The sequence below is a fragment of the Crocodylus porosus genome, unplaced genomic scaffold, assembly GCF_001723895.1.
Source record: "Crocodylus porosus isolate Cpor-Errol unplaced genomic scaffold, CroPor_comp1, whole genome shotgun sequence".
In the NCBI taxonomy this organism is placed as follows: domain Eukaryota; kingdom Metazoa; phylum Chordata; order Crocodylia; family Crocodylidae; genus Crocodylus; species Crocodylus porosus.
Window position 1 is genome coordinate 444,760 of NW_017728929.1, and position 24,779 is coordinate 469,538.

At 42.8% G+C, this 24,779-nt stretch overlaps 1 protein-coding gene across 1 annotated transcript in view; it reads right to left on the bottom strand.

The window, feature by feature from the left end:
* STAG1 (stromal antigen 1) overlaps window positions 1-24,779 on the bottom strand; it is a 241,072-nt gene that overhangs the window by 81,390 nt on the left and 134,903 nt on the right. The window contains exons 10-14 of the mRNA XM_019542857.1: window positions 21,792-21,890; window positions 15,667-15,746; window positions 7,049-7,156; window positions 5,282-5,396; window positions 3,455-3,572 (exon numbers count right to left, since the gene is read on the bottom strand). Coding sequence (XP_019398402.1) covers window positions 3,455-3,572; window positions 5,282-5,396; window positions 7,049-7,156; window positions 15,667-15,746; window positions 21,792-21,890 — 520 coding nt within the window. The remainder of the gene's footprint in view (window positions 1-3,454; window positions 3,573-5,281; window positions 5,397-7,048; window positions 7,157-15,666; window positions 15,747-21,791; window positions 21,891-24,779) is intronic.

Genomic DNA, 24,779 nt, shown 5'->3' on the forward strand with positions numbered 1-24,779 from the left:
TTTTTTTTTTTTCCTTAAAGGGCCAGAGCCCTGGCAGGCAGGGCACCCATGGGGGGCTGGAGGAGCTTGTGCAGAGCCCTGACATGCAGCATGGGATCAGAAGCACTTTCGGGCCACTTCCGGGTCTGCTGAGGAGCACACTAGGAGGCCCCCTTCCTGCCCTGACAACTGGTGCCTCCTGGGTCAGGGGGCACCTAGGGTCCCCCTGCGGCCAACTGCTGAGCTGGGAGGTCGTGGGGGGGGGGGCTACCAGCATGCTCCACAGTGGACCACTTCTGGTCCACTTCCGGGTTCGCTGCCAAGCACACAGGGGGGAGGGGGCCTCCACTCGTTTGGGACACTCCACCCACCCCAGCATCACAGCATTCACAAGCCACACTGGTACCTCGAGGTATGTAGACAAAAACATTTAAACCTGTGTCTATGGCCAAATCGCCGATTCTCCAAATCAGCATCAAACCTTCAGATTCAGCCAAATCGAATTGGAAACAGTGATCTGAATCAACAAATCGAATCACTGTCCCTGATTTGAGCCAAATCCGAATCCAAATCAAACAGGGCCCATTTCACACACCCCTATTAACCATGTTAGTTTGAAGTCAAGCAGAAGGGTGGGCAGGATGGCACTATACAGACTAAGTGGTTCAGAAAGATAAAAGCTTTCCTAGGTGACCATCTATTAGGCTATCTGTAATGGGAGGGGGGGCTTCTAACCTGTTAGTTTAAGAGAGTGACCGAGCAGCATAATAGGGCTGCAATCAACAGGCAGCTAAGGCAGAGCTAGCTACCAGAAAGTAAGCTACTGAAGAAGCATAAAGATAGGAGCCACAAGGCTATAGGCAACTACTTGGGAGTGAGCTGCACCACAACAGTTAATGAAGGGCAGAGCTCCAGATATGTAGCGACTGCAGTGCAGTGGGAGCAGTCTGATTAGGAGGCGAAGGGGAACCCCTGTGCATGACTGGGAAACCACTTGACATGAAGGGGTGGTGCTCAGGAGAATATATACTCAGCTCCTGAGCCAGTGCTGCCAGTCTTGCCCTGACAGCTAAGGAGAGGGAGCTCCTGTGAGCATAAGCTGCAAGAGGGAGAACTCCTGATGTAGAAAGGTCCTCTGAAGGTTGGGGGGGAGTCAGCTGATTAGGGGTAGGTTTTAGCAATAGTGTAGAGACCAGGGAGAGAGGACCAAGGACCTGGAGAATAACATCTACATCACTGCCTACAGCTACACACAGTTGCCTACAGTGTTTTCAAGGTGCCTTCTTGTAACAAGAACACTGTAAACTCCTTTTTAGTTAAAAAATATGTTTCAAGATTTGGTTTTAAAATAGAGCAGGCGCTCACAGGGTTTTGACCAAGATCAATAAAGAGGCCAGAACAACTTAGGAACTCTGTTTCAGGCTGTCTGTAGACTCAGGCAGGCAGTATTGCATCAGATCAAAAATGGGGAAAATGCATTTTCCCATTCTTCTCTCACTAAAAGCAGTAGAATTGTTTTCAGTCAAATTTCCATAATTCCCTTTGAGGCAGGGGCCAAGTATGCAACATTTCATTCCAAAAGCTGTCAGTTATTTCCAGTAAGTACAGTCATATGCTATATACACCCATTGTAATTTCTTAATCACAACACTGATTTACAAAGGACAGTTAACCTTCTTTTGGGCCAATTACTCTGCAACTGTCTTATCCTTTTATGCTGCCTGATTTGTCCTGAAGAGCTGATCTCTGGCAGAAGGTGGCCAGCTATGGAGAGTTCTCCTGGGTTTTAGCCTGTTACCAGAACTTTTTAGGTATTTTGACATTAGTCTTTGGTAGAAATGGTAAGTATCACTGGAGACAGGAACCAGGGTGTAGTAATCCAATCCATTTCTGTGCTTTCGCTGTGACTCTCTAAATCAGAGGTGGGCAAAATGCGGCCTGCGAGCTGGATGCGGCCTGCCAGGCCATTCTATCCGGCCTGTGACGCCCCTTAAAAATTTAGAAAATTAATATTTATCTGCCCTTGGCTGCCTGTCATGTGGCCCTCAATGGCTTGCCAAAACTCACTAAGTGGCCCTCTGCCCAAAATAATTGCCCACCCCTGCTCTAAAGTAAACATGGTCTTGGAGATAATTTGTGAAAATTTAAGCAAGCACTGAATGGGCCTGGAGCTGGGTTGTTACACAGGTTTCCCTTGCTTTATGCTGTATACCCATTCCTGGAAAACTGCACATAACTCAAATTTGCCTAAAGGGAACCCACTTTACAATGCAACAAATAGGGATATGTTACAAGACCTCAACTGTACTGACCCCCAGACCTGTTTCTACCACTTGTAAAAGACAATTTTGGTACTCATCAACAGCAGAGTACACATGAGCGCAGGGCACTATCATAATGGGGACGGCAACTACAGAAATATGTCACAGACAACAAGCAAGGAGCACAGATCCACACGGGAGACTATATTTTGGTGTGCATCACTCCCACAATGCATCACACAAAGCAGCTGACCGTGGGCTTCCATCGCGTAACAAATTTTTGGTATAAAAAGGGTGACTGCATAATTGCACAATGAGCAAATTCGCACATACACAACCCACATAAAGCGAGGGAAACCTGTAAAGAACTGAACTGGAATGAAGCATTCAAGTTTTCAGGTCTACTTCTGAGATGTGCTGCTTATCCTGAAAAAAAGATTGTTCCCCAGAGAAGCAAACTGGGACCTAGGACTCCACTTGACCACTTCCTGGCCTTGATTACTAGGCTATTAGGCAAACTCTCCCCTTATGCTCATCAAAGAGTTGCTGTGCGTGGTTTTTCTTCAGCTAAGGATTTGGGACCTTGCACAAAATTTATGTGCATTCCAGAAGGAACAGACTTGCAACAGTGAGTAAATGCAGACAGATATCTACTTGGTTGTACTGGATTGCTTCTGGGCATGCATAAGAGGCCAAATTTATTCACATGGGGAACTTTCCAAACTAAGATGGATGCACATAAATAATCTAGAAGCCTTAGTGGGATTTTTGGTTGTTCTATGGAGATTACACATTTTGTGACTGAGATAATGAAAAACTGCGTAAGTGCCATGCAGAGGTTTAGCAGTAGTATAATCACTAATAACAAAGTACCATGCTAATATTATACTTTATAAGAATCACATTATTTATACTAAATAATATTGTATTATACTAATTATCAGAGCCATTCCTAGGAGGCAGGGGGTGAACAGGGGATTTTATCTGAGGATGAATTAAGACACGTGCCATTTGATGACCTTCTATGGCAAACTTTGCATTAAAAAGAAACTATATCAGATTAGTGAAATAGCTATATTTCCATTTTGCATTTGCATGGATATATCATTGTGATTAAACATTCATACTCTCCAAGTATAAAACATATAATTGTTTAAACAAAATGAACCAAATTGTATTGCATCAGCTAAATATATTTAAAGTGACATAAATACCTTCTTCTCCTTGGACTGGTTCCTCCAGTAGCAACTCAGTCATGCATTCCCAATCTTTTAATAGTTCTTGAGAGCTCTCCCACAGACTGTCCACCAAGTAAGCTGCATGCTCGTGCAACTAAAAATAAGAAGTCAGTCAATAAAGCTTTTGGATTCAGGCACGGCTTCCACAACTACAAGTATTTGGATGAGAATAGCATTGTTTCTTGTTGATCAAGGCTTCAGTAACAGTGGGCAGCAGGGGGGGCAAGTATTCTATCTAAGTAGATGTTTATTTTCTTTCAAGCAACTTTTATTAACCACACACTACATGCACGTGGAAGTACAAGTTATTTGTAGTACAATGTATGATTTAAATACTGATAATACTGTAAACTATCTGAAAATACATGCAAGAGTTCATTCAATATATTACAACTCTACTGCTAGAAAAGCAGAACCAGTATTTAATAGCAGGATCCCAGCAACAGCAACTGTACTTTATAATTTAAGAATCCTTTTAATTATGGATGTAGAAGACTGTAAAGCAGTGGTCAACCAGCTCTTCAGAGCTAGGGGCTGGCATGCTGGTGCGCTTTTGCCCTGTTGACACTTCTTCATGCACCCCAGCTGCAGCGTAGGAACAGCTACTCATTGCCCAGCCTCAGGTCAAGAGAAGCTAATTTCCCCACCCCTCACACCTCCCCTTAGTCTACAGGTCAGATCTAATGGCTCTGTGGGTTGTATTCTGATGCTCACTGCTGTAAAGAATTGCAGTTTTAGGTACAGAGTCATTCACCTTTTCATTATATCTGCTGAACAAGAACCTCAGCCCTAGGAATGGACACTGCTGAATTAAGCAAGATCAGATGTGCTGTGAAGAATCACAGCACAGCTGATCCACTTTGTTGGATGACATACACATTCCCTTGTCTTGTCCTTGATGATTCAGGACAAGGGGTGATGGGATCCTCCCATTTTCCATGCTCAGTCAGACCCATCCCCTGTGATCAGAGGAGTGGTTCTGGCTGAGTGGGAAGCCCCAACTTCCCCTCTTATGGACAGGCACCCTGAGATTCTCTGGGGTGCCTTTTTGTAAGTGGGGGAAGTCAGCAAGTGCTCCAGGGGCTTGAAGGGCACTTAAACCCTCAGAGCACGAGCCTGGGTGGCTGGAGAATAGGAGCAGCTCAGGCTGCCCATAGTCTCCAGCCACAGAGCTAACAGATGTCTCCCACAATAAAGCAGCAGAGTCTATTACTACCTGTTGTTGTGCCACTGATTTTCATTTGATGCAGTGTGACAAAGTGTAGTGGCATCTATTTGCTCACAATTTGTGTTCCATAAACATTTTCATGGTGGCAGAAATGAGACCTGATGTGACCTCTGTTTCCATCCAAGGAACTTTCAGCTATAACTCTGAAATCTGGACAAATAACGACTAGGATTTTCAAAAGGGATGGGACACAGACTGGATTTTAAGTGGTGTGTCCTGGGCTCACTTTCATTGAAGGCAGTCTGCAAGCTTTCACTGATTTCACTGAGCACAAAATTAGGTGTAAACTATCAGTTTTTAAAGTCCCTGCAAAGTTTCTTTTAACAATCATGCTCCCCATCTAGCAGAACAGGGAAAACAGTTTTGATTATACTAGAGACAGACAAGAGAGAGAAACTCTGGAGTGGATTTGGGGTGGAGTTTGCTTCATAAGCAAGGGAAAAGAGAATCTAGTGCATGTACTATCATTGGAATTACTGTTTTAGTTGAAACTTGTTTGCAGGAGTTAATCATGTGAAATTAAGTTTCAGGATTTGTTAAATATGTAAAACTGTTAATAAAAATAATTTTTTTACCTCACTCTCAAGAAAGAAAAGAACCAACATCCTGATAAGGTTTCCATTTGGACTGTTCCGTCCCCTCCTCTTTGCTAATGCTTCTTCTGCTTGAGGGTCATGCCTGCTGAACAGTCTACAAAGAAGTAAGAAGAGCTATATTATTTATATGAACAACTTTTTCTTACTCAACACTAACAGCTCTGTTTTTCTCTTCACCTCTGGAGTTTGAAAGTTTATGGAGCCAGAAGAACTGGATACAAGATAATAAATTGTTTTAAAAAGAGGCTTCTACCCTGGATTAAAGTCATGATTTGTTAGACAAACTCCATCTCTATACGTGCACAAATACATATATGGGGTGTTGGTTTGCCTGCATTTACTAGTTATCAAAGATATTTTAGTATAGTGTATAAAAAAAACTAACACCTCTCCATGATCTATACTGCATCATAGAATGAACTCCTATCACTGAATCTGCAGCAGCACATGGTTTTCCATACCAACAGACTGACACCATAATGGTAAAAAAAGGAAATTACTTCCAAGTAACTGGAGTTAGAAATATATTGTCCACATACTTGTTTTCTCATGTGGGTGTTTCTCATATCCTGAATTTGCAATCAGAGATATTTCATCTTAATTTACCCTGCAAGTGTGCTTTAGCCCCACCTCCCTTGGTGCTCCCACACTGAAGGAATACATGGCAGCACATATTACCTGCTCCTCAGTTCCCTTTCATTGGTAGATTCCTAGGTGACCTCAATTCATTTTATCTTTCTGATACAGTGGCACAAGGGGAGGTGGGACTACACTGCAAAAAGGCTGCTATAGAAGGCTCAGGGCATCACACAAATGAGACTGCGCAGGAAGACAACAGCTTGAAGGAGAATCATTTCTTTCATGAGTGGTCAAAGAGGATATTTAATGGAGGAAAAACCCAAGGGCATTCTTTAAATAAAAACTTGTAAGTAGATAATGAATTAAGCAGATAAAATTCACTCCAAGTAAACTGCTGCTTATATAAATTTGTTATAAAAATCTTTTGAAAGAAATTCTCAAATAAAAGTACTGTAAAAAGTGTAAAACTATTAAACCATTTTATGCCCTAACCCCAACTGAGGGAGGAGAAATGAACTTTAAAACACTTCAGACTCTTAATACTACTGGGTCAGATCATCAGTTGGAATAAAATTATAATATTCTATTGACTGCTATGGAACCATCTTAATTTACAGCACCTGAGGACAGCAGATCCCTTGTGCTATTCAAAAGCATGGAGGAAAAGAAAAAACCCCCCAACACTTCTGATGTCCACGTAGATGGAAAAAAGGGCAATTTTAAGATTATCAATCTTGAAATCAAATGGTATCTTACACACGGTTCAGATAAAACACATACAAAACCAATACTTGTGTATAACAAGCAAAAAGAGATCATCACACTTTATATTAATCAGAGGCCATAATGATAATCTGGTAGGAGTTGCACTAGATTTTAATATAAAATGTCTATAACAATGTGTTTACTCTTTTATGTACCTTGACAAACTATGAGAATCACCTGAATTCTCCAGTATGAAAAATATTACCTAGGTCTTAATTTTTCAACTGTTTAAGTAGGTCTTTAACTTAAGCATGTGAGTAGTTCCATTGAGGTCACAGCTTAAAATTAAGCATCTATCTGGTTTGCTGAACCGAGGCCATACTTCACATATACCATTTTGCCACTTCTTCATATTTAGATCTCATTAATTTGTTTTTCATTCCAGGGCAAGGGATAACTTACTTTTTGTGAAGGAACTCTCCAGCTGCTACTGCAACAGGCCGGTGTGCTGAATACACCAAATGATAAACATTCTCACAGTCTTCGTTGGATAAAGCTTCTTCACTTCCACTGAAAAAGTCAGAAAGTAACACCTGATTCAAAATAGATGTTCGACTTCAGTTCCACCCTCCTGTAAGTTAGACTGTCATAAAAGCATCCACATATATGGCTACCTAACCTTCATAAAAGCCAGTAGATATCAGTGGGATTTGAACCAGACTCCAAATGAAAAGATATTTAATTCTTCACTGGGCTCATCTACACTTACAAATAACACAAAGCAATAAACTCTGGAATTTATTGCTCCAGTTTATTGCTCCCAGGTGTGCCATTTGAATGCATGCCCAGAACTGCAGCACACTGAGCCAGGTCAGAGCTGCCTTGTGTGCCAGGGGTTCCCAAGAGTCAGCCTGCCAGCCCAGGGCTGCTCCTGCCCAGCTCAGCATGCTGTGGAGGGGCTGGCTGTGGCATGAGGGTGTTTCAGTATGGGGCTAGCCATCAGGCAGTCCCCACACTAAAGCACCCTTGTGCTCCAGCCAGCTGCATCAGCATCTAGACATGTGGTGCTGTGGAGTAAAAAAAACTCTGTATCATGACAGTACTTACATTTACAAGTATTACTGGGCTGCAGAGTTTATTAGTTTACTCCAGCCTCTAATAGTCTTGCATATGTAGATGCTGAGATGTTTACTGCAGAGCTAATTAGACTAGACAAAGCACAGTAAATGCCTTGTGTACATGCACCCACTGTAAAAATAAAACACTACTGAGTTAAAATTAACTGAAATGTTTTGTTATGAAATTACCAATGCCTTGTTAAATTTGAATTAAATTTATATTAGTGCTTGCTTAATTTTCTTACATTTTGAAACATGTCCAAATATCTCGCTTCTTTATTAATATGTACTCATTTGAATTGCGATAAAAATAATTACAGCTCATGGTCAAGTACTGGCCTTTGGACAGTAAATTCTTCACAATAATTCTTTTAGCCTTAGATGACACATACTTGGACTGTGACTCAAAGAAAAATCATTATTAAAAAGTAGGATCAAAATCCATTCTACCACTTTTTTTTTTTCTCCCAACAAAGAAGTAATTTGAACCTAAAAGCCAGACAAAAGCATTGTGAGCTTTGTGCTTTGGCTGTGCCCCTACAATTTTTAGAGCTCCTAGAGCTAGACCTTCACCAGGTTATCATGCTGAGATCTCACACACAGAGCCCACGTATTAAGGGTGTCGTGGAGTTCTATCTACTTGATCAGTCCTAAGGCCCTTAGAGCATGCACATAATCTGAGCAACTCCCATGTTGCTTTAAGTGAGTGGGGACCAACCTTTTTGACAGCTGTGCCACAAATTAGCTCTTTACCCTGCCTGAGTGGGTGCTACAGCTAGGAATGGTATAGGGCAGCTTGGTGTCAGGAAACCAAAGCCACCTCTTTGAACCAACTTTCCTTCAATAATTTCTTGATTAAACAAGGATAGCATTAGTTTTTTTGACCATACTACTGCACTGCAGCTCAGGTTTGACAGGCTATCCACCATGACCCCTAAATCCTCTGAAAGTCCTGCATCCTCTAATCACATTTTTGATCCTAAATGCCTGACCCTGTATTTTTACCACAATTCCATCAAAGGGGTGATATTATGGGAAGGAAGCAGGCTTTTTGATACTTTTTTTTTAACCTTAGATCTCTACATCTCCAGTAGCTTAATAATGTAGGAAGCAAGTATCTTCTCTACATTTTTTCTGTAATCAATTTTAAGAACTACTACATTGGCAGAGCAAAAAATGTGACTCAACTCTTGGCTACTGTATTTACCTGACTCCAAGATGACTCTGAATTTAAGATGACCCTCCAATAATTAGATTCTATACATCGAAAATGCATAAATTGGTTCTAATTTTCCATATATAGAATCTAATTATTGGAGGGTCATTTTAAATTCATCCAACTCACTGCTGCAGAAGGGAAAGCAGTGCTGGGGGAAGGGGGGATACAGGTAGTTGGGGAAGGCAGTAGGGGGCAGGCATTGGGGGAAATCAAGCAGCCTGTTCCCTGCTGCAAGCCCACTCCCCATATCTTGATACCCCTTGGTACCTGTCCCTCCCATCTAGTCCCTGCTGCTGCCTGAACCCCCACTGCCTCTGCCCTGCTATTGCTGTTACTGGGTTAGGCTGGGGCTGGACCAATCACATGCTCCACGTTCTAGGCTGGAGCTAGAGGCTAAGCAGTAGGGCTGTGCAAAGCTTCAGTCCCTGATTTGATTCGGCGGAGGTTTAGCCTGACTTGTTGGCCGAATCTCTGAATCCGAATTGCATCAGAGGACCCTTTAATCTCTCCGAATCAAATCAGAACCCTCTGAATCAATCTGGAGATAGAGATAGCTGTACATGTTTTTCCTACATGTCTCTAGGTAGCATGTAGAAAAATGGCTTCCCAGCATGCTTGGCTACATACCTGGAAGTGGACCATAAGCACTGCTGGTCCACTTTTAGGTCCGCTGGGGAGCACACAGGGGGGTCCCCCCACACCCTCTCCCAGCTCAGTGACTGGTGCCTCCTGGGTTGGGGGGGTGGGGTGCACCCAGGGTCTTCCTTCAGCTGATCACCAAGTCGGGGGGCCCCCTGTGTGCTTCCTAGCAGACCCGGAGGAGGACCGGAAATACTTCCAGTCCACTTCTCGGCTCGGCACCCAAGCACGTGGGGGGCCCCCTGCACTCCTGTGGGATGCTCCATCCACCCCACAGCAATCGCGAGCTGCACCTGATACCTCAAGGTACGTAGAGAAAACATTTAAAGCTGTGTCTGTGTCCAAATTGCTGATTCTCTGAATCAGCATTGAATCTTCAGATTTGGATTCGACTGAATTGAATCGGGGACAGTGATCTGAATCAATGAATTGAATCACTGTCCCTGATTCGGGCCAAATCCAAATTGAATAGGGCCCACTTTGCACACCCCTACCAAGCAGCACTGGGGAGTGGGAGGGGGGAGAGATGGCAGGTAAAAGCAGCAGGAGAGCAGGCAGCAGTTGTGGCTCCAACACCAGGGCCAGGGCCCAAGCCACAGCAGCTGCCTGCCCCCTGCCACCTTGTACTCAAATATAAGATGAGGGCCCCACCTCCCATATTAAATGTGTAAAAACCTTGTCTTGGATTGGAGTAAATGCAGCATGTTCCTATTCTAATGAGTATGAGGCAAATACATCGGCAAATAAAAACAGACCCCAAAATTGAGAGCTTAGGAGAACAAGATCATAGCATAGAAAATGAGGGTTGGAAGGGACCTCAGGAGGTCTCATCTAGTCCAACCCCCTGCTCAAAGCAGGACCAGCCCCAGCTAGATCCTCCCAGCCAAAGCTTTGTCTAGCCAGGTCTTGAAAATCTTCAAATGATAGAGATTCCACCACCTCTCTGGGTAACCTGTTCCAGTATTTTATTACCCTCCTCATGAGAAAATTCTTCCTAATATCTAACCTCAACTTCCCTTGCTCCAGCTTGAGACCATTGCTCCTTGTAATGTTATCTGCCACCACTGAGAACAGTTCAGCTCCATCCTCTCATCCTCTTTGGAACCACCCTTCAGCTAGTTGAAGGCTGCTATAAGATCCCCTGTCTTTTCTTCCCTAAACGAAATAAGGCCAGTACCCTCGTCAGAAGTCATGTCCCCCAGCCCCCTCACCACTTTTGTTGCCCTCCGCTGGACCCTCTCCAATTAGTCCACATCTTTTCTGTAGTGGGGGGCCCAAAACTGGACACATACTCCAGATGTGGCCTCACCAGTGCCAAATAGAGGGAAATGATCACTTCCCAACACATCTACCAATGCAGCCCAGTATGCCATTGGCCTTCTTGGCAACAAGGGTGCACAGCTAGCTCATATTCAGTTTATGGTCCACTGTAACCCCCAGGTCCTTTTCTGCAGAGCTGCTGCCCAGCCAGTCAGCCCCCATCCTGTACTGGTGCATAGTCCTAAGTGAAGGACTTTCACTTGTCCTTATTGAACCTCATGAGATTCCTTTTGGCCCAATCCTCCAATTTGTCTAGGTCTCTCTGAATCCTAGCCCTACCCTCCAGTGTATCTACTACTCCCCTCAGCTTGGTGTCATCTGCAAACCTGTTGAGGGTGCACTCTATGCCATCTTTCAGGTCATTGATAAAGATATTGAACAAAACTGGGCCCAGGACTGACCCCTGGGGAACTCCACTTGATATAAGCTGCCAACCAGACATTGAGCCATTAATTACTACCCTCTAAGCCTGATGCTCCAGCCAATTTTCTATCTACCTTACAATCTGCTCATCCAGCCTGTACCTTTCTTAGCTTGCCTGAGAGACTGTATCAAAAGCCTTGCCGAAATCAAGGTACACCACATCTATTGGTCTCCCCACATCCACAGAGCCAGTCATCTCATCCTAGAAGGCATTCAGGTTGGTCAGACATGACTTGCCCTTGGTGAATCCATGCTGAATACTCCTAATCATCTTTTTCTCCTCCAAGTGCTTCAAGATTGATTTCTTGAGGACCTGCTCCATGATTTTCCAGGGACGGAGGTGAGGCTAACTGGTCTGTAGTTCCCTGGATCCCCCCCTTTCCCCTTCCTTAAATATGGGCACTATATTTCCCTTTTCCAAGCATTCAGGACCTACCTCTTCTGATCACCATGAGTTTTCAAAGATGACGGCCAGTGACTCTGCAATCGCATCAGCCAACTCCCTCAGCATCCTCGGGCCATCTGGTCCCATGGACTCGTATATGTTCAGCTTTTCTAACCAGGTAGTTCCTAACCTGTTGTTTCACCACTGCTGGCTCCTCACCTCCTCCCCAAACTGTGCTGCCCACTGCAGCAGTCTGGGAGCTGACCTTGTCTGTGAAGACTGAGGTGAAAAAGGCATTGCGTGCTTCAGCTTTTCCACATCATCTCTCACTAGGCTGCCCTCCCCATTCAGTAAGGGACCCACACTTTTCCTGATCCTTCTCTTGCTACCAATATACTTGTAGAAACACTTCTTGTTATCCTTTGCATCCCTTGCTAGCTGCAACTCCAATTGAGCTTTGGTTTTCCTGACTTCATCCTTGCATGCCCAAGCAATAGCCTTATACTCTTCCTTAGTTGTTTGTCCAAGTTCCCACTTCTTATAAGCTTCCTTTTTGTGATTTAGCTTACTGATGAGGGCCCTGCTAAGCCAAGCTGGTCTTCTGCCATGCTTGCTAGACTTCCTGCACATCAGGATGGTTTGTTCCTGTACTCTCAGTAAGGCTTCTTTAAAGTAGAGCGAGCTCTTCTGGACTCCTCTGCTCCTCAGACTGGCGTCCCAGGCATTACTCTGATCTCACTGAAGTTCAACCTCTCACTAAATTTTGTGTATTAAAAATACTGTTCAGCTGCTGCATACCAATATGCAATGAAGAAATTCTATACAAGCCTGTAGAATATGCGTGTGAATGCAGGTTAGTTTCTGCAAGCAATCCCAGCTGACACTCACAAACTCACTACTGTCCTTGGCTCCTAAATATTATACCTATGTGCTCTTAAGTTTACCTTAATGTAAAGATGCTACTGCAACATCTTTTCCTTTGGTCTCTTTGACACTTCCTAGGTACAGGGTGCTCTTTCACATAAGTGACACCTTGTAGCTCAGCTGCTGACTTTCTCACTGTCCCCACACAGCACCCTGAAGTCTCCAGGGGTTTAAGCATCCTCTCCCAGAGTGCTGATGTGTTGCTAAAGGCACCCAGGCCCATGTTGGATCACAGCTGGGTTGCTGCAGCTCACAGCTACCTAACCAATTGGCTACTTGGCTAAAATAAGGGAGGGTTATCCTCCTCCTCCATTTTAAGTCCAGAAGGTATGTACACACATTCAGGGAGAAACAGAATTGCAAACTGTGGTTAAGTGTCAAAAATGGGGCTGATGCAGCTGGACAAGGAGCATTTGGGCACAAAGTTAACACAAGGTCTTGTCCCAAATATTCTAGATATTTCTTAGACAAGGTCAGGGTTTCCTTGCCTAGAGTCTGATTTATCCATAAACTAGGCGCATGAAAGGTTAAATGGTTAAACTGTAATTATATTTATACCATTAATGCATTACAGTTAACAATTACTAGTTAATACATTTTTCTGAAATCAGGCTTGTTTGCTACGGTGGAGTTCATTGCATCAGATTTTCAAACAACGTGTGAATTATAACATGGTTTACCAGGACTACAGAGTGTGGCAGCATGGTGTGTCCCTCAGCCCAACCCGTCCGTCCCTCTGTGCCAGTGTGGTATGACCCTCAGACCAACCCATAGGTATGTCTTACCAGTTAAACTAGGGGTGGCAATATGGCAGATCTGGCTGGTGGCCGGACTCCATTTTCTAACAGCCCTAGATACCACCTGGTCTCCTTGCAGACCCCGGGAGCACGGGAGTGTGACTGCGTGAGGCCATGACAGTGCAGGGTGCAGAACTGGGGCTCTGCCCTGACCTGCTACTGCCCCTGCACTCCTGGGGTCTCTACAGACAGGCCAGCGGCCGTGCAGCCAGGGTGTGTGGCCAGGCAGGGAGCTGCTCCCGGGCCAGGATCTTGCAGCAGTGACAGCACAGGGCAGGGCTCTGCTCCCAGCATGCCCCTGCCCACAGAACCTGCGCTCGTTGCTGGGGCATGGGGGCAGTGGACTGTGGCTCTGCCCCGGCCCCGCTGTGTGCTGTCACTGCCACCCCAGCCCCAGAGCAGCTCCACGCGCAGCTCCTGGCTGGTCTCCATGGAGACACCAGGAGCATGCGGGTGTGACAGTGTGGGGCTGGGCCCGGGCAGAGCCCCGGTTCTGTGGCCCTACACTGTCATGTCCCCAGGCTCCTGGGAGACTGGCCAGGAGCTGGGGCTGCCAGGAAATGGAGTCCACTGCGGGCCTGATCCAGCTTACAGGCTGGACTTCACTATTTAGCTCAGTGGTGAGCAAACTGATATAATTAGAAGAGTTCAAACAACTGATTTTTAAAATAATATTTACATTCCCCACCATGAACCCAGGTGGAAATCAACAACTCTTTCTACTACCTACAAATGCAAACAGAGGTGGAACCTCCAGCAAAAATGTTACTGAATGCCTACTACCAGTCTCCTAGGGGGCTGCCCATTCACGGTGCAAGTTTCGTGTCAGATCTCTTAGCTGATGAAAACTATTTAGGTTCCTCACCAATGGCCTGAACCAAGTATCACTGAAGTCAAGAACACTTACATTACAAGAACATTAAAACCACAAACCATTTCTGCTCCAAGCATTATTGACCCATTTAATTCAGAGTTAAGAGTAAATTTTAAAAAAATCTAAATACAATTGAAATATTTTAATATAACTGAATAAATACATTTATTTGAAACTTCTGCATTTACCCTTTGAGTATTATAAAACTGGAAAGAATTTGCTATATAACAAACAGGATTATTTTTTGCTTAAAAGCTTCCTTAAACACAATATTGGAGGTGTATCCAGAACTGCTGTAATACATTTTGCCAATTATTTTTTTTACTCAGTTTTTAACAGATTGAGAGGAAATATGCCAATATTTGGCTTGCATAGGTAATTATCTTTATTTTTTTCAGATTGTACAGCTATAATAACGATATTTATAAACAAATATGTTTAAGAAATACTGGCTCCATCCAATATGTCACATACAAAGGGGCATGAATATTAGGTCTTGCATGCCTAACTCACAAACAGTATTAAATATTTAATTATTAGTAAAGAATTATAGATTTCTGGGGTATATTTTATATAAATATCTTTTATATTATACATCATTGTGTTTTTGATAATTTTAACATACATCCTTTTGATAGTTTTGAATACAACAGCACAGGAACTGTGCTTTCTTTAATAACGTGTGCACATATACAGCGTTTTATTTTAATATTCGCTAATAAATTTTCAAATTTTCTGTTTTGTGTTTGCAGCTTAGTAATGAATCAGTGATAATTTAACATGTGACCAAAAAAGGAGGACAGAATAAGTAGTAAACTTGACTTTTTATCTTTTAAATCTGTGAATTTAAGTTATCAACTTCAGTTTGCACTTGGTTTGTTTTTTTGGCATTAAAAGGTGAGCAGGGAACAATGTAATCGAATTATCCTTTAGTATTGTTAGTTTGTTTTGCTATCTTGGCATTTATTTGAGACAGTAGATGCTCTTCTTTATTTTGTGTTGGTAAGATAGCTCTCGCATGGGGCAGAGGGTGATGGTGGCGGTGACCCTGGCTGCAGAGCTGGTGACCAAGGGGCTGGGTCTGTGATGACAGGTGAAGCAGATGGAGGATGACCTGGGCTGTGCTGGCCCTCAATTGCCCTCCTGCTCCCAATCACCATGTCCAGCTGGAATTCTGTGGCTAGCCGCCCCTTGGCCGTCATGAAACCATTAATCCTATTCCAGCCTCTCCAAAAATTATTTAATGAAAGTATTACTGCACATGGAATCAACTTCAGTGTTATATAGCTGTCACAACACATAAGAGAAATCTACATAAAATAAATATTACTGGGTAAAGTGCTTTTTACAGAAAATTATAGTCATTTTGAGAAATACTCACTGAAGTATTAGCGTGACTAATCGAATGGCTTCAACAGCAACATCATATTCCTTATCAAGTGTCATTGATACAATGCGATCCTGAAAAAAATGATTGTTACAATTACAAAACACATTATACGCACAGCTTACAAAAGAATAAATCTTTAACAGATATTCTTCTGAGTTAGACTCAGGACAACTATTTGAGTTCTTTCTGAGAGGCTGTGTTTCCTTAGTGGAATGTACCTCCATTGCAATATGTAGGACAGGTTCTACATTTAACAGAGAAACACACCAGAGTGGGAACTTGTGCTAATGTACTTTCCTTTGGCTCACGTCGCTGTGCACCATGCAGGAGCCAGGCAAACAACTTGTGGCACAGGAGCACCACTCTGGACAAATGTCATATTAGCATACCTCCCCTGCAAAGGAAGGGAGGTAAAACCTTATTCAGCCTATCTAAAATGTTCCTAAAGACTGTCTTGCACCCATGAAGAGAAGACAGAAGTGAAATGATTTCTTTTCCAAACATTTTTTAAAAAATGAAGCAGACGTGCCAGTCATTTTGTCTTTCAGTGACACAGAAGCGCTGCTCCCTGCCCCACAGTACTGGGCAAGGAATAGCCGCTTCATGAGAAAAGAATTGGAGATCTACTGTCCTTAAAAGCTTGAAAAGGAGTTTATTCAACTACTAAGAGACAAATTAAAACACAGACCACCACTGGGAAAGAGCGAGAGCTGAAGGAATTTATCTTTGGAACAGAAGAGGGCCTTTGACTTTAGGTTCTTTCTTCACTACTGAAGTAGACTAACAAGACAATGTCCCTACCCAATAAGATTTCGTTCCCTTGATTCTTATAACATTGTGGTCAGACAGGCTACCTTGAAGTTCACAGTGTTGACAGGTGCTCTTTTTTTCCTTCAAGGCCATTCTTCTTGTGCCGTTCTCAGGGATGGATCCAGGATTTGGCAAAGTGGAGACATAGGAGCAGCAAACCGTGCTACAGAGGTGGTAGCATCCACAACACTCAGCCTCTTCCTGGAAGAATCCCGTCACTTTCCCTCCCCGCCTGCCTCTGCTGCTTTCCCTACTGTCCTGGGGGCAGGGGAAGCTTCAGAGCTGCTCCTGCCTTCTCCAGCTGAGCCACATGAGACCTGGACTCAGCTGGGATAGTGAAAGCAGCAGTGAAAATGGGTGAGGATGAGTTCCCCCACCCTGACTGCTCCCCCTGAAGCACACATGGGGAGGAGGAACCCTCCATCCATTGCCACTGCCTCCAACTGAGCCATCCCCCATAGAGCTGAAGTAGACAGGAGTGGGCAGTGGGGAAAGCAGCAGTGGGAGGCAGGGGAGGAAGGAAAGTGATGTGGCTCTGAGCACAAAAGGGAAGGGAGAGGGGACTCTCACTTGCTTTGGGTACTTTAAAGACATCCCCCAGGGACTCCTGTGGGGTGGTCTACTTGAAAAGGGAGGCGCAGCTGTGCCACTACATCCTGTCTGGATCTGTCCCAGCTGTCCTTATTCTAATGTGATTGTACCAGTCAATGAGATACTAAAGCACTACTGAATATAGGACCTGGTCTCCTAAGTCAATGGTCTCCAAACTTTTTTGATCACGCACCCCTATCAGCAAAAAATTTTTGAGCATGCACCCCCAATATATGTATATTTATATAAATAGAAATAGAAGTTTTAATATTTTCTTCCTGCACCCCAATGAATTGTCTTGTGCACCCCCTGGGGTGCACGTACCCCACTTTGGAGACCACTGTCCTAAGTCACTTGGGTATTTTTTAAAATGTTACTTTTGGGACATCTGATTTGGCCTTCAAAAGAAATGATTCCCATCTTTTCCATATGGATTTGATGTGGAAAATATATGTTTCTTTCTGGCTGAATAACACGTGCCTTCTTAGTTTAAGAACAGGAATAGTCTCTAACACCCAGTCAGAAAGGCTGAAAAGGCAGAGCCATTATTCTCATTTGAGAAGTACTATTATCAACTCCCCTTCACCTTAATTAGATTATATCAAAGGGATCTTCAAACTACTAAGGAATTAATAAGAGTGTTACTAGACATGCCCAATGCTTCCTAGGACTTGTCATTTGAGCTTGAATAGTCAACATGTCTCTGGAGATTTCTTTTGAAATTAAGAATGGAGAAGCAGAAATGTTGCACTAAAGTACTCAAGTCAGATAAAACCTGACCAGAAAACATATGAATAGCAAGTAGCCATGGAAAAACAAATGACAATTAAGTAAATTATTTTTCTAAGAACCTCTCAGTTTTGTCTCTATTGTATTCCTTAGGCATCTAGGGTCCACTGGGGAGAAAATTTATTTCCTGTGAATTTGTTACAGAACTTGTATATTACCTTTGTTAATTTGGAGCAAGCAAGTATAACACTAGGACAGACACAGGCTGTTGCATTGTTTTTTTTCTCATTCCCCACAAAATAGGGAGAGAACTTTAAAAGTAATTTTTTCCTGAAGGTAGAGAGAGAATTTCTTTGAGTAGTCCCAATAATAAGAAAAGCAAATCCTAGTATTGGCATTGCTTTAGTGGCTCTAGATTAGCAGTAGTTGTCACAGGCAAATCTTTCAGACTGCACAGGGGGAACATGAGACAGCCCTATAGAGAATCTTTTGAAGATTTTCTTATCATTTTCTTGGATGGTGAGTGTTTTGATCTGAATTGCCAAGAAAACCTGGCTTATCCCAAGGGTTAAGGAAGAAGCTTGGAGTTCGGATTTTCTTTCCTCCCTATTGGCTTGATTCTGTTTTACCAAAGAATAAAGCATATTTCCTGAAACAGATCAAGCCAAAGAAGGTCATTTTACAGAATCACAGAAATGAAAACTGAACCCACTTAAAAAAAATCTGGTTCAACCCTCTGCACACAGCCAAGTCAGGTATACCTAAACCGTCCTTGACATATGTTTGTCCAACCTGCAAGTTAAAGAACTTCAGTAAAGGATATCCCACAACTTCCTTGCATATCCTGTTCCAGCATTTAATTTTTAACAGTTAGAAATGTTTTTCTAGGTTGGGATACTGCTAAACCTAAAATTTAGGGATCAGTTCCAAGTAGATGTTTTAGTTACAAACCAGATTTAGGTACCTAAATTCTGCCTAAGTCCCAAAGTGTGATCCAGACTGGCTCTGGTTCAGGAACCACAAAACATGTTAGGTACTAATACTTATTTGAACCTCCATTTTGGACTGCAAAGTTCCCTCAAGCCTAGTCTTCTGCATGCATTCAGTGGCAATCTATTTTGATCACCTAGATGTCTAGCTTTTCCCTAATCTTTGGTGCAATCCATATTGCTGCTGGGGGAGGTGCCCAAATTTACATAATTTTTAGATAAGCTCCATCCATTGGCCATCCTGAGAGCATGCCCAGCTAACCCGGTCAGCATCAAGTTCAAGTGAAAAACACAGAAAAGTAGGGATGGAAAATATGTTTGGAGGTCGTTCAATTCAAATTGCCGTTCAATTCAAATTGCCCACTTTAGGCAAGATCAGTCCTATCTAAACCATCCTGGACAAAGCTCTGTCTAACCTCCAACACAGGTATCAAACATATGGCTGGATCTGGCTCATGGAGGCATATGATCCAGCACGTGGGTTGCTGGACCGACCCCATGCACTGGCCATTGCCCTGTCCTAGCCCCAAGGGCCACATGCATAGTGAGTCCCAGGGCTATTGTTGAGTACTGCACATAGGGTGCAGGGCTGGACCAGCTACATGCTCCGTGTGGCAGAGGGGCGTGGAGCATGGGGTGCCCAGGACTGGTTAGTAGGATACAGTACACAGGACCGGTTAGAAGGATACTGTAAGGAGCACATGCCCATACTGGTCCCATGCTGTGTGCAGAAAAGGGACTGCACCTTCTCTGGATCTACCCCGCTTCTGGGTGAGAAACACTATTCAACCTTCCTGTTGAAGGTGGACCACAGTGCAGAAGGGACCCTGACTCCATAGCTTAGAGGTTAAGTGCCTAGCTAGAGAGGGGGCAACTTGCATTCTCGTCCCCGCTTCAAGGTTCTTTGGATTGTTCTTTTGGATCTGTATATCTAAATTCTACGTAAGTCTCTTTTTAGGTGCTTAAAGCAATTCTCTGGAGCTTGCCTATAATATCTAGCTTTAATCATTGCTGCTGCAAATTAAAATAATTTCATTTTGCTCTTAGTCCAGTGCACAAGGTGCACAAACAATCACTGCCATCCTTATAACAACATTTTATATACTGGAAGACTTATATCTTCCCTTCATCTTTTACTTCCTTCACTGAACAACTCTGACTTCTGAGGAGACTTTACAGTAATTGTAATGACGCATAAAACCAATCAGAGTACAAAAGGGATTGTAAGGAATTTTTCAGTATGATGCACTGTAGCTATCTTTGGAGTAGAGAATTTTAGTTTCCACTCCTGTCCTACCTAGAATTTTTCACTGGAATTTTTTCATCATTTTTCAAAGTAAAATAATTCAAATTTTCTTGGGAAAGTAACTCAGGAGGCTTATCAAGACAATATAGTATTGTTAAAAGACACTGAATACGGCAGCAGTGGAGTCTGAAATCTCTTTCTGTAGAACAGATGCAGTGCAGGTTGGCAGAACCAGCAACATCTTCCCTACAATAACCTATCAAGGTGCTTCCCCTGAAATATAACAATACTACGGTGCAAACTGATAATAATGCTTTCAGTACTTGATTGTTCCATAAGACTACCAAAAAGGATACCAATTTATTCAGGCTAGTCAAAGTACCACAGAAGATTCTTCCAAGAAACTCATCTCCGCACCATGTTCTAACAGGATGACCGTTCTCAGAATCTCTCTCGCAGAAAAACTGCAATTCCTCTTTAGTGGGGCATATGCAAGTTAATGCACTGCATATTTGTTTTTAGTCTGAGTGCTTTTCTCTGTCCGTGAGACACCTACATGGTTTTGTACTTCATTTTAATGCAGTCTATGCACTCCAGTTTCAGGGACACAAACTGAAACTGAAATTTTAGACACATAGTCTAAAATTATTTAAAAGTTATCTTGAAGGTAACACTTTCCATTTTACTTTATACTTCCACGTACATTGTATAAGGCTAATGGCAAACTCAAGTATTAAAATGCAATATACACAGGAGTAAGGGGTAATGAAAGTAAACAGGTGGACTGTGTGATGGATCAATAAGAATCATCCCCATCCCTAGGGACAGATATTTAACAAGTTAATTAAAAAAAAAGAATGCGTTTCTGTCACCCTCATAAATTACATCCAGGAATATTCCTGCTTCTGGTCTGATGCTTCCTGCTTTTGACTTGCATTTTTTTTAACTTAAAAGACCAAGAGGCCTTTCTCTATTACAAAAAGTGAACTTAGTTTTGCTTTTGTAGCTTTATTAGTGGTTGTCAACCTTTTGAGAGTTGGATCACCCCCTCCCCAACTTTTCTGAATTAGGCAGTAATCCCAGTTGAGAACCACTGTTGTGCTACCTCAAGCAGACCTCACCCGGGTGCCACTGCTATCACAACTGGGAAAAACTGACCTGTGCACCTCATGCACAGCCAGACTGGGAAAGGTTGTGGCATGAGCTCTCCTGCCTCATTAGGGTTACCTGATAACCCTAAAGCAGGCAGGAGAACTAGCTCAAGTGGCAGCTTTCCTGGTCCGACCCTGCATGGCACCTCCCAGGAACACAGGCATACAGGGCAGGTGGAAATGTCCTGTGTGCCTCTTTCTAGAAACATGATGGGGGCTGGACTAGGAAGGGCTGTGGCACAAGCCAGCTCTCCTGCTTGCTTTAGGCTTACCAGAGAACCCTAATGAGACAGGAAAGTATGTGTGCTGCAGACCTTCCCACTCTGGCTGTGCAACAGGTATGTGGGGCACTTCTACCTGGCTGCGGAAGCAGCAACTGTGCTGTGACACCCCTGAGAGAAGTCTTGCAGCTCCCAGATGCAAACCACAAACCCAGATAAGTCCCTGAAAAAACAGAGACACAGCCAGTATAGCTCTTTCCTTCCTTTAAATTAATGCACATAATTTCAGGGCGGTGAAACAGTTAGGCAAGATAATTTTAGTCTTAGTATAGGCCTTAGAGATCCACATTTTTTCTTCTTACTTTTTTGTCACTCTTACCTTGAATCTGTTAGTGAATAGCTCCAGTTTAGGAAACAACTCCCTGTTGGTGTACAGGCTTTGAAGAGCTTTCAAACACTTCAACCTCACTTCACCTTGCTAAGTAAAACAAAATAAGGTTGGTTAAAATAATATCTAAATCAAAAGTGCACATAGATTAAGTAGCATAATTTGAACCATGTCTAAATGTACAATATATTTTAGATAACTTATTTACATGGAATATTAACAATCTTGCCAAGCAATTCAACAATTCAGTTAAAATGTACGTAAGTAGTGAATAATCTTTAAAATTAAATATTAGATTTATTCCTTTTTTTGCTCACACAAATGACTTGACCTGCACTAATGAATAACTATTGCTCTTTGGTGTCTGTTGAAAGAATTATATATAATACAAAAACTTAATACATAAGGCGGGGGAAGAGTGGGGCAATTCATCAACTCAAACTCCAAGAGGATGAGAGGTAGGGAAGTATCAATCTCATGCAGCTACACATCTTCAGGAAATAATTTACATGCAACTTTTTCACTGGATACTTCATGCACTTGATTGTCTGCAGGGATTTAACAAGCTTTATGGATCTATGTTAAAAATAGTTTGTACAGGCATCAGAAAGGTTACAGAAATCTGCTGCTGCAGCATGATTCACAAAACAAAATATAAACGTGAAGTACTTTATCCCAGTAGTAATACAAGATATTTTGAGAGCTAAGGTATCTCAGCAAAATAATATAAATCACTGAGCTTCTGACCACCTCACTTCCTTTCTGCTGATCTTCATACAACCCAAATGGAAGACAGGTAGAGGTCAGTGACTGGGAACGTACAGAAGAACTACATACAGGTACAGGTAAATAACCACTGCTTTATTTTGGGGGTGTCCCTGCTAATGTGAGACTGGTTCTGTCAGACTTTGGAAGCGTGTTCTCTGGCTTAGATACTTTTAATACTAGTGCAGAAGACTCTGGAGGGATAAAATAGTCTCCTGAATGGATTTTCTATGTAGTTCCGCAAATAATTTGCCTTCAGAACATTTTACAGCATAGAAAGCTTCAATGTATGATGCACACAGGAGATAATGAAATTCTAGGCTCCTGATGCGAGCCTAAGAGCCTAAGTACACCAAGCTCATTAGCTTCAGGACAAAGTCTTGGTGGTACAAGTGAAAGCTGACGTAAGATTCAGACTTGGTTGTCCAAAAGAAAGTTGATGTAAGATTCGGTCAGGGAGAATCCTGCAGAACTTTCCTTTGACTTGCCTAAAATTCAGAATCACTCCAAACAGGGAAGAATTGGTTGAGAATGTGAAGATGGAAGGTAATGTAGGTGACAGTGACCATGAAATGATACTTCAAGATCTTAAGGGGAGGAAGGAAGGAGAGCAGTGCAATAAGGGCACTGGACTTCAGAAGAATAGACTTTAACAAACTCAGGAAACTTGTGGGAGTCCAGAAGAGTGGGCTGTAGTGTTAAGGAGGCCCTCGTAAGGGTATAGGTGCAAGCTATCCCAATGCAAGAATGGTAAGTGCAAAAGAAGACCAGCTTAGCTACACAGCAATCTCTTCAATGAGTTGAAACTTGGAAAAGAATCATACGACAAATGGAAACTTGGTGCTATTACTAGAGAAGAGTTAAAGAGTATCACATGGGTATACAGGGAGAAAATTACAAAGGGCAAGGTATGAGTTGAGATGCAGATGACAAGGGACATAAAAAGGGATTTTATAAGTATATCAAAAGGAAGACGGCCAGAGAAACCATTCATCCCTTATGGAATGCATCAGACAATCGAGTTAGTGATGATGCAGAGAAGGCTGAAGTATTTCATGCATTTATTAGTTTAGTCTTTACAAATATCAGATGACAAGTACGTTTGGCAGCAAAGACAGGAAAGAAGACAGTCTAAAGTAGCAGAAGTACAGGTTAGGGATTACTTATGGAAGTGAAGTACTTTCAAGTCTGCAGGGCCCAATGGGACGTATGCTAGGGTAGTGAAGGAATTGGATAAGGAATTCCAAAGCTATTGGCCAGTTTGGAAAGATTCCAACACAGAACAACACAAATGATTAGGATTTTGGGAAACAAAACTTGTGAGGAAAGGCTGAAAGAACAAAGGTTATTAGGTCTGGAGAAGCACAGACTGAGAGGGGAGTCAATAGCAATCTTCAGTTACCTGAAGGGTGACTGCACAGGGGGAGATGGGCCCATGACCACAGGGAACAGGACTAGAATCAATGGCCTCAAGTTGCAGCAGGGGAAATTTAGGTTGGAGATTAGAAGGAACTTTCTGGCTAGGAGGATGGTCAAGCATTGGAACAAGCTACCTAGAGGCACTGTGGAATCTCCATCCTTGCAAATTTTCAAAAGCAAGTTAGACAGACACTTAGCTGGGATCATTTAGTCATGAATGATCATGCCTTGAGCAGGGAGCTGGACTAGATGACCCTGTAAGGCCCCTTCCAACCCTATTTTCCTATGAACTTATGCAGGAGGTCACCCTGGACTTGAAGTATTTTCTGTTTTCTGGAATTGTCTTAAAACCTAAGAAATTACATAAAAATAAAAAATGTGTTAAAAGCATTAAATTTCTAAAATCAAGGATACTCAAAAGTTTGGAAATGCCAGACTTAAAGCTGCTTGTTAAATCTCAGTCCAGCCCCCAGGTACATATGCATTATGATATCATGTTTATTATATGATCACATCCTATACATCTAAAGTACCCCTGCCTCACTCATTACATAGCATGGACGTTGAATAAAGAAAAGAATGCAAGAAGGGACATATTTCAGCATTTAAGGTACACACCTAGGACCTGGGACATCTGAAAACAAAAGTTGCCCACTAGAGACGTCCTAACTTATGCTTGGGTACATTGGAAGGATGCAACAGGCTACAATCAGACCTCGACAGGTTACAAGGGTGGGCGGACAAGAATAGGATGGGTTTCAACACAGACAAGTGCAAGGTGATGCACCTCGGGAG